General features: G+C 32.3%; 1 protein-coding gene across 2 annotated transcripts; it reads right to left on the bottom strand.

The window, feature by feature from the left end:
• Nucleotides 1-3,722: 3,722 nt before the first annotated feature.
• LOC105111490 (calcium-dependent protein kinase 11-like) lies at nucleotides 3,723-9,612 on the bottom strand. Of its 2 annotated transcripts, none has more exons than XM_011006853.1 (8): nucleotides 8,809-9,595; nucleotides 7,614-7,757; nucleotides 7,340-7,492; nucleotides 7,092-7,207; nucleotides 5,365-5,532; nucleotides 4,989-5,213; nucleotides 3,934-4,174; nucleotides 3,723-3,901 (listed from the first exon to the last, which is right to left on the bottom strand). In XM_011006853.1, exons 1-7 carry the CDS (start codon nucleotides 9,404-9,406, stop codon nucleotides 4,013-4,015), a joined length of 1,566 nt encoding a protein of 521 aa, XP_011005155.1. In that variant the 5' UTR covers nucleotides 9,407-9,595; the 3' UTR covers nucleotides 3,723-3,901; nucleotides 3,934-4,012. The 2 variants fall into 2 exon arrangements, with proteins under 2 accessions (XP_011005155.1, XP_011005156.1); XM_011006854.1 differs by lacking the exon at nucleotides 3,723-3,901 and adding an exon at nucleotides 4,539-4,676 and having other exon boundaries at nucleotides 4,085-4,174; nucleotides 8,809-9,612.
• Between the last annotated feature and the right edge of the window lie 1,544 nt (nucleotides 9,613-11,156).

Here is an 11,156-nt window from a genome sequence, read left to right on the forward strand (position 1 = left end):
CACCCTTACATACCTTCATGTATTATAATTTTTATAGATAATAATATATACATCCTTAACTATAGTAAGATTTTTAATCGAATTTCTAGAGTGCAAAACTAAGCAAATTACCCTAACAACAAAGTAACTCACATAGAATAAATTGTTGTGCAAAACCTATATAAACCAAACAATAGTAAAAAAAATATTATTGCATTCAAGAAATGAGATTTTAGCAATAAATAAAAGGGTAGAGCATGAGATTTGTTTGGCGTAGAGGATGAACACTTCTCAATTGTCTAGCATTAAGGATAGAGAGAGAAAGGAAGAGAGAGAGAGGGGATTATAAAAGGAAAGTGATGGAAGAAGAGAATAAATTAAGGGGGAAAGAAAGAAAGGAAAGATATAAAGAAGATATTGACATAAGGAGAAGAGATTAATAAAGAGAGAAGAGAGGAAGAAGATGGGTTGTTTTTCTAAAATCTAGGATTCTAGTCTTTTAATAGGGGTTTTATCGATAGAATTATTGATGGATAATTAAATATTTATTAATTTTAAAAATATATTGGTAATTTTGTTGGTAATTAAAACTAAGATTTTTCAATAAAACCTATTTTCCACCCCCCCTCAAAAACAAAAAATAATCCTCCAATGAAATTCTGATTTGTTAATAATATCATTAATGATTTATAATTTTTCAGTGGAAAAGTCCTGTAATTTGTTTTCAACTCTCTGGAACTTTCTAAGACATTTAGTTCGTTGACAATCCCATTTGTAATTGTCAATGGTAAGTTGACTTGTTAATAATATCATTGATGATTTATAATTTTTCAGTAGAAAAGTCCTGTAATTTGTTTTCAACTCTTTGGAACTTTCCAAGACATTTAGTTCGTTAACAATCCCATTTGTAATTGTCAATGGTAAGTCTTATAATTGTTTTTCCAACTCTCTAGAATCTTTGAAGGACTTAGTCTGTCAATAATTTAATCCATAATTGTCACTGATAAAGTCTTGTAATTTTATTCCAATTCTTTGAGAGAGATTTAGTCTATTTGTAGTTCCATATGTAATTATCAATGGAAAAGTCTTACAATTTAATTTTATTTTTGCAATTCTCTAAAGGACTTAGTTCGTTGATAATTTCAGTGGTAATTATTAGTGGTAAAATCTTGTGATTTTTTTTCAACTCTCTAAAATTCTCCAAGGAACTTATTCCATAGGTAATTTTATTAGTATTTTATATTTTATCAATAATTTCATTGGTATAAAACAATAACTTTGTCCCTAATGTTTTTGTACTCCATATTTATACAATTTGTGAATATACTGAAATCACTATTCATGTTCAATAACATAATAATAAAATCACAACACTAAATATTTAAATTATGTTAACAATAGTTCATTGTAAAACAATAACCAAAAAGATTATATATAAGTCAATTTCATTATACATTGATGTTTTATATTTAAAATCAGCTTGAAATATTTTTAATCAAAATTGTCTTCTTTTTTTTTTTTAATTCCATCATTGTCATGTACATCATAATCTTTTTCTTTTTTTTTTAATTTCATCATTGTCATGTACATCATAATCTTTTTTATTGAATTGAAGCTCGTGAATCTCATTTTGTATGTCAACTAGTTCTCAATATATCATTTAACTTTTTAACATTAATATAAACAAAAATGTTCTTAACTGCATGAAAATTTAAATTTTCTTCTAAGGCCATAGACAGAGCAACTTCATATAAATCAACTAACTTATCAAGTTGAACCCAAATTTATAATTTCATCCTTATTAATCCTCAAACATTTAATTTGTATTGTCTTAACCTAATTCTCAAATTATTTTTATTCGTTCATCATTTTTTTGTTTTTTATTTTTTTTATTTATATTTAAAAAATCAAAAATTAAGTTATGACAGTTATTATATTATTCTAAAAAAATAAAAAGTCCAATGAGCCCCTAAATTCAAGCTAACAAATCTATAATGACTTAAGGAAATAGTTCTATTATGCCATTCTATGAAAAAAAACCAAACCACCCCCAATTAAATCAATAATGACTTAAGGACCCGTGAAAAGAACTAGTTACCCCTCACAGAAAGCCTTGTATTTTTGTTTTAAAAGGGCAAATTTGTCCCTCCATTAATTTAATGAATAATGATTTCTCTCTTGTGTTACGAGATTAAAGTTTTGGATAGACTAGACAAAGATTTATTTATTTCTTTTTTATAGTTTAGTATTTTTGTTTTTTTATATTTGGAATTGATTGTTTGTTATAACTAGAAATAAGTGTTGTTAAGCTTTTACAAACTTCATGATGATGATATTACTAACAGTTACATCTTTGCTTTTCTTTTTAGTGGCTTATTAAAATTATTTGCTATATGACAATTAGAAGAAAGATATATAAAAACCAATCTTTTGCAATCTGTTTTTGTTGTGATCATCATTGAGAAGTAAATAGAAACTAGACTTTTAAATTACAAAAAAAAAAAGTAAATTCAAAAGACTTCATGTGTTATAGATGTAAAACTAAACTAGATAGAAAATGATCGCAGATTCAAGTAAAGTGCTTCGTTGATCATTGTAGCTACGTTTCATTTTTGATTTGTTGTTAAATAGACTTTGAAGAAAAATAGCAAGGGTCACCTACACTGCTTAAATTCTAATGATCTACAATCACCAGAAAATCAAGCTAGTTTATTTCAAACTAAAAGAAGTTTATTGTCAACCATATTTCAACTGAAAAAACAAAAAAAAAACAAAAAAAAAACAATCTAAACACCTTCTAAAATATATTTATAGTCTCTAACAACCTAAAAATTGACTTCAAAACCCATAATCAATCCAATAATAATTTTTTTATTCAAATCCACCATTTCATACAAGTTTAAGGAATGAAAAAAATATTTTTTATAAACTTTCTCCATTAAAAGAAACTTATTGACACCAAAACCACATGCTTTTATGGTTAGAATCGATCTTAACCAATATTTTTTTTTCTACAATTAGAATTCAACCATTTTTCTCTTTCTTTTCTCAAATCAAAAATCAAAAAATACAAAAAAAAAGTTTGGGACTAAAATTGAATCTTATAAATTGTTAGGAATTAAAATTTTATAATATGAAATGCTGGAGGATCAAAGTGCACATTTAACCCCTAGTTTAAAAAAACCCATCTCTTTTTGTTGCTCTTTCCATCTTAGTCTCCTAGCCTTGAATCTTATTGTTATTTAATAAATATATTTTAATTGGCTATTAATTTTAGCCTATAAAGATGTGATAAAAAAACTAAAAAAAATAAATCATTATAGCAATAAATAATGATTTCTTTCTTGATAAAAGTGACATTATCCCGACAGCTTTTGGAGTTTTTCTTAATTCTTCATTGCCATCCCTGCTTATGAGCTGCCATGCCTCGAGACTCTTTTAGTTCACATTGCATGGTGAGAAGGGGAAGAAGCTGGGAATGGAGGTGCAGGACTCCCATACTGAATCTTGACAGGAGACCATCTCTTGTTTATGAATTATTGGTTAAGAATTTTTTGTGACGAACACACCGATCAGCTAAATTTTTTTGTCCTGTAATTTGTGACTTGATGAAATTCTTATTTCCATAATCGCAACCAGTAACTTAATGAAATTCTTATTTCCGTCATCATCATCTACGTTTAACTCGTAGACTTCCACTATCAACTATCAAGTCCAGCATGCAGCATCCCTCTTACAGTCAATACGCAAGCATGTTCGTCAATGTATTAATTAGAGCATTCCGTTTTCATAATCAAAATTTATTATCACATTACAAGCAATTTTGCACATTTTCTGCAGCATGCAAAAGAAGTATTACAACTACAACGATGACACGTATTGTCAACCTTCAATTGGGTGAATCTTGAGAATAATGAGAATCCTATGAACACAGAATTGAGAATAATGAGAATCCTATGAACACAGAAAATGGCTAGCTTTAATTTAGCTATTGCTTTTTGTACCGCTGCAATAGCTGCACAATGTATTGCCTTCAATTAGCATCTGAGGTTGCATCTTTCATCCCCAAGGCATCAACCCCTAAGGCATCGGCTAAATTGAAGTTCAGATTGTTTCTCATGGTTCTTGTCCTCCCAACTCCTCCATCCCCCTTTCTCATCATTGCAGCAAACTCCCCATAATCTATCCGCCCATCCTGCAAAAAGTAGCATACTAACATCATCGAATTTGGGACTTGGGAGCTTAAAAGACGTCATGCTTAACAAAAGTAGTGCCAGTTCTTTTATTCATCATGAGACACGGAGAAGAAAACTCATGCAAATTCAGACAGATGTTGAGTGATTCAGACTACATCAACATAGCACCCACACCTTCAATAAAAACACCTTGTGGTTGGGAAGAAGAACAGATTTAAGTCTGAATTCATTATCTCCTGGCCTGATGCTTCATCAACAGTAAACCAGTTCCAGCAAATACACATATGCCATGATCCCAATGCAGTGAAGCGGAAGGTAAAAACCAAGACCGACCCTAGGAAAGAAAATGCAAGATTTTCTTACCACTTTTCTAAATTTTCTTTTCCATCTACAATCTGTGGATTCTTCTAGAACAATCATCATGATCCAGAAAATCAATTTCCACCTTGCTACCAACTGCTTAGATCTCATGTTTGCAAACAAAGGGCTGCTTCAACCAAACTTCAGGCCCACAAGCAATACATTAATTATACTGGGTGGCTCATATAACCACCATTAAACTTTTATCTGAAGGTAAAAGGTCAGATAGGTTGTCAGCCCATTATAAGGCTGATATAAGATGAAGATTATAGCACCATTGAACTATTGTCAAGTCTATATGTTTAGTCTTGACAGTAGACCAACATTGAACTAATAACGAAGCAATTGTGGTGACAATAGCAGCACTGAAGATGAAGATTATATATACCAATTAGGATTATATAGGCAAGTGAAACTATTAGATGTAGACCAAATATAAACATATAGACTTACATTGTCTAGATCAATTTCTTTGATGGTCTCATCCAGATGAACATCACCAAGACCAAAATCTTTGCAAGCCTGTTGAAGCTCATCAATGGTGATGTAACCACTACCATCTTTGTCAAAATAGGAGAAAGCTGCAACCAAATTGTCCTCTCTCTCCATCTTATTCAAGTGCAAAGTAGCAGCAAGAAATTCACCATAGTCTATTGTTCCACTATTGTCTATATCAGCCTGTAAAAGTTATCCATGCGTGATTAGCAATACAAATCAACAGTTATCCAGACAATCATGTTAGTAATATAAAAAAAATAATGGCCAGACTGTAAGGCTTTCACAATAGATAAAATAAATTATTATTCTACAATTTCAAATAAGTGTTTACCGCATCCATTAGAGCCTTGATTTCAGCTTCTGTCATCTGAGAACCTACTCTCTTCAAACCATGTTTAAGTTCTTCAAATGTTATTGTCCCACTATTGTCTGTGTCAATCATTTTAAATAACTCTTTCAAACCACCAATTTCTTCTTCAGAAAGTCTTTCTGCTATGACCTAAAAAAAATGCTCAATGTCATGAATGAAAGCACACTTTATATAGTTATCAGAAAACAGCTGTCCTATCAAAGCAAGACAACAAAGTAGAGGAAACAGTTCTGACCACCAAATTTCATAACAGCTTTCATGAAACACATCTAGAAAAAACAGAGAACATCATATCCAATTTTTTATCATAGAATGCAAGTTCCTTCGTTTCTTAAATCCAACAAAATATCTAAACAAGGAGTGAAAGCTACCACTGTTGCAAACTAGTTTTGTGAACAAATGTTACATGCCCTTTAACAAAACAAGACTTTGCCCCATGTTATGATAATGTGCTTATTTAAATTATGCTTTGATCAGTGGTTACACCATCAATGTTGAAGCAAACAGTTTCTCTCCCCCCTCCATCCATCCCATGCAGTCACAAAGGGCTATTAATAGCAGAATTGTTCTGAGCAAAGAAATTGAAGTAGCAGTGAGATAATCCCTAAAAAGTTTATAAATAATAAGCTTAAGAGAATTGGGTGACTTTAGGGTGTAGAATCTAATTGTTTCAGGATTCTGAGTTGTACTGTAAACCAGTGCTGTTGAGTGTTGACAGGATGTCCATTAGTGAGACCATCAATCAACTGCCCTAGCTACCTTCCACTTGATATGCCGAACAATCAGGCTTCACCATTATTCAATATTAGTGAATCAAATCAAGATAAGAATTTGTGTTTGTAACATGCTTACAGCTTTAAGTTAAGCATGGTATACTATGGAGAAATTAAGTACGGTGCCTTAAGTGCTGCACATCCGGTTCTCCAATAGGCAGTGCCACATGGGCATGGAGACATAGGTGAACAGTGCCTAAAATGAAGTATCTAGGTTATGTCATCAGTAATGCTTGCTCTGTTTGTCAAGTTTCTCCATGAATGTGCAGGATGCCTAAGAAGCCAATTGTCTATAAAGATGAAACACATCAGAATATCCTCTTTGGAAGATTTATCACATCACAACATGAACATTGATTGTTAATCATCTTTCTCCTGATCTCACTTTTGTGCTTATAATCTGGATACCACGATTTTTTCAAGGTTTCAAAGTTTAAATGAATCCTAAACTAGATGCCTCAAATAGTGGAAAAGGTGCATAGGTGTTGAACATTATCAAACAGGTTAAGTACAGCAAGAACATAATGAAGAAAAAAATGAAACTCTTCTTCTACATGACATACTAAAATTCAGTGAAACCCATTCATAGGATGACAAATATGTAAGAAATATACCTATATATTACATACAATAGTGTCTCAAAACTGGTAAAAAAATCTTCAGCACTATAGTATTTTACTCTTAGAAACAAGCAAGCAAATATCTGTCAGAATTGAGTCAGTGCATCCAACTATTAAAGCTTAATTTTAGTTGTTTTGCCTCTTTTTCCCATGGACATTACCTAAACCAGCTACTTTCACTTTCTAAAGATTAACTGAATCGTTAAGTTGCTATCAAATTCCTGTGGCAAAATTTATTATACATACAAAACTCTACATGGAAAATGATAACAGGTAAAGCAAGGATAAGACATACATGCAAAGCCATCTTTTTAAGTTTATTCATAGCCGAGAATTGCTTCAGACGTGACAATACTGCAGAATCAAGAGGTTTGTCTGGAGCAGCCCTGTCATCTACAATCCATGGGTTACCTGATAGTACAAACAACCACTGTTAGGTCTTGAACAAGATTAACAGCTTTAGAAAGGGTAGGACATATCTGCACTCCTACTACATGGAAGTCCAAAACTAATGTCGCAGTGCAAAAGAATGAGACCACCTACACAAGACTTCATGAGCAGTAATCCTTTGCTTCGGGTCCCTGTCAAGCATCTTTCTGATCAAATCTTTGGCACTTTCTGATATATTTGGCCACGGATCAGATTCTAAATCTAGTTTTCCTTGTAAAATCTGTCTGAAGATTCCTGATTCTGTTTCTGCAAGTATTACGAAAAAGTAAATACCCTTCATATAAAAAGAAGACAGGCAAAAAGTATCTACTTTGTTGCAAGTCTAAAACTGCAAAGAACAAGAGAAGATATGAACTAGGATCGCTACCTGCCCAAAAAGGTGGAACCCCACTTAACAGGATGTAAAGGATAACACCCGCACTCCAGACATCTGCTTGAGGTCCATAATACTTTAGCAAAACCTCTGGTGCAACATAATATGGACTCCCAACTACATCATAAAAATACTGTCCTGTAGGGAAAAGGAATAGTAATGAAATTAGCCAACCATACATCTTTGACAAAGCACTATTCAGAAACTAAGGGAACACTTAAAGCATATGCGTAATTCCAGTCACCTCAAGTTAGAAAGAGCAGAAGAAAACAATGCACATAAGTTTCTTTAAGAGGCTATAACCCCATCCATATACTCAAATAATAGCGTTATAGTTGATGTACAAGACTTTTATGAGGGAGCATCCTCATTCTAACTAATTCTATAGCAATTCCCTTATATTTCCATTTGTCTTTGCTGACAGGTTATTATTACAGTGAAAAATAGGGATGCAGGTTAAAAAGAAAAAAGCAAGATTGAGAAAGCAAAATAAAGGAAATAAATAATAGAAGCCCGAGGCAGAAAATAGAACACCCTAAAGTAGCTCATCTGTATCCATTTAGAAAGGTGATAGAACAGCAAGAACCTATCCAGTAGTCCAAAGTCCAAACGGAAAATGAACAAATACAGAATTCCTGAAATGATGCTCTGGTCCAAAAATATGGTGAAAGTTTTTAGTCGGGCAGATCACAGACTGAACCAAATGTTTGCACAAGAAAGAAGAAATGATGGCAAAATATAAAAAGCAATTCCAAGAAACAAGAAACAAGATTTTTCTAAACAACTAGATGAAAATCACATAACACGGATGAATTAGAAAACCAAGGAGCAAGAAAAATGAAATTTCTAGAGCAGATAAATAAATAGAAGATAAGCTTCCATAAAACACACTCAGTTCGAATAATCTAATCCAAGAAAGAACAGGAATGAAACCTAAAAACTTAGAAATTAATTTAAAACCAGCCTTTCTTCTAATAAATCGCAATCACAGGAAATTCACAATCAAATAATGAAATTTATAAATATTTATTCCAAGATTCCAAGACAACATAGAATGCAAGATTACCAATCACACAGTAGGGATTCAAAATCAACTAAAAGATGAACCAAAAGAAACCCCATTTCACAAAATGAGAGATCAAAACCACCATTTCGAAAGAAGAAACACAAGAAGTAAAGAAAAACCAACCTGGCTTGTAAAAGACAGAGAGGCCGAAATCTGTAGTCTTGAGCTTGGCATCATCACCAGGTTTATCAAACAAGAAGTTCTCGGGCTTAAGATCTCTATGCATAACCCCCAAAGAATGACAATACTCAACCACCCCAATTATATTTTTGATCAAGTTAGCAGCCTCTTTCTCACTATATTGACCCCTTTCCACGATCCTATCAAAAAGCTCACCACCTTCACATAACTCCATGACCAAATGTACAAACATTGGATCCTCATAAGTATCCTTAATTTGCACCACATTTGGTTGCCCTGATAAATGGTGCATGATCTGGATCTCTCTATAAACATCTTCATAGTCTTCTTTACATAAAAGCTTCCTCTTTGGAATTGATTTGCATGCATAAAGATTGTTGCTTGCTTTATGGGTACATAGATATGTGGTTCCAAATTGACCCTGCCCTAGTTTCTTGCCTACCAAATAGTGGTCTCTAAGTCTAGGGGTTTGGTGTGGTAAGACTGAGGTTGTGGGCTTTCTTATTGTTGGTCTTGCTCTTGGTGCTGGTGCTGGCTCTGCTGTTGACGGTGGTGGTGGTCTGGTGGTTTCTTCATTCATTTTTGTGGAAAAGACTGAAGCTTTTTTGGGTTTTTGGATCCAAAGAAACTGTTTTTGATTTCTTTGCGTGTTTTCTTGATGAGAGAAAGAGGGGAAGGGGCTTGTTGCTTTCTTGTTTGATTTTTGATATTATGGGAGCTGAAATGGCATTCCAATTCAGGATTTATCTATCTCTAAATATATAATTTAATTTTGTTTTTTTCGGGCTTGGGATTAGGATTATGTGGGGCTCCATTTACTGGATTGGTGGACTCCAAATAGTTTCTGCCAGTGCTTTACAGGCCATCGTATCAGGCTATGAGAGTGAGGTAAGCGACGACCCTACCCTTCACTTATTTTTCTTTCTTTCAATCTTAATTTCTTGCGGTCTTAATAATGGGAAGCAATTTATATTTTATTTTGAAATCAATTTAAACATCATGACATGATGGGGAACTTCATAATTACCAAAAAAAAACTGTTTTTTATTTAATTTACACATCAAACAAGACTAAATTCTCCCTTTTTTTCAAGAATTTATCTGTTTCTTGATGGGCTAATACTTTTTGAGAATTTATTTTCTCTAGATACTGGTTTTGAAGTGTGAATTCAAAGAAATTAAATAAAAAAACATATTCTTTAAACTATTATTTTATCTGGGAATGAAAAAAATTGGGACCATTGACTACGAAGAGGTTTAGATCGTGGAGTTGACCGAGCTTGATGGATCTTAGAGGAAGACTTTGGCAAGGTCTTCATTTACAAGGCCTTCCTGGGGGGGAATCAACTCTCTAAAGAACACCGACTAGGAAGACTTTGGCAGGTCTTCATTTAATTGTTTTCAAAAGTTCAACAATTAAATTTGGGGTAATACCACATTAATCCCCCATCCAAATTCGTTAATATTGCCATCCAAGGTAACTATTTTATGTGCCAAAATGATGTCTATTTTAAGAGAACTTAGGGTTTATATATATATATATATATATACACAAGAACTTAATTGGGGATTGTTGTATAAGATGACAATGTCGTGTAACGGACTGCAAACAAGTTTATGGACTGGATAAATAAGGTCAATGTTAAAAAGGAGGTAAAGAATCCCGGATAAATAATTTTGAGTTGTTACTGGTTATTTTTTATTTGATTTAATTTTTATTAAAAAAATAATTAAATTATTTTAAAAAAATTAAAAATAGTTCAAACTGATAAATTTCAGTTCAATTTGATTTAATTATTTTGTAAAAAAAACAAGATCAAATTAGTTTAGCTTAGTTTTTCTGATTTGATTCGATTTATATTTTGTTTGGTTTTTTTTATTTTAGATTTATAAAATTAAACCGGTCAATTTTAAAAAAAATTAAAAAAAAATAATTGGTTTTTTTCATGGATTGATTTTTTCAATATTTTCTTAATTTTTTTAATTTAATTAATTTTTCAATTTTTTTATTCACCCATGTTATACACTGCCTCAGAGAACGTAATTAAGGAATGGGTAATAGTTGAAGGGTTGGTGTGCAAGTTGGGGTCCCCATTGATAATAAAAAAATAGGGAAATTGGTAATAGTTTGGGACTACAACGCCAACGGAGACAAATCCTTCTGGGGGACAATTTGATTGAAAGAAAACAACTATACATCTTTAATTCTGTAGAGAAACTATGGTAAATTGTCCTGCTCTTTGGTTTTCTGTAGAGAGGAATCACAGAGACATACATCTTTCCCAGAGGGAGCATTTCTTCATATTTGTAACAGAGCATGAGGCATGAAAA

Source organism: Populus euphratica, unplaced genomic scaffold, assembly GCF_000495115.2.
Source record: "Populus euphratica unplaced genomic scaffold, PopEup_1.0 scaffold500.1, whole genome shotgun sequence".
Classification (NCBI taxonomy): domain Eukaryota; kingdom Viridiplantae; phylum Streptophyta; class Magnoliopsida; order Malpighiales; family Salicaceae; genus Populus; species Populus euphratica.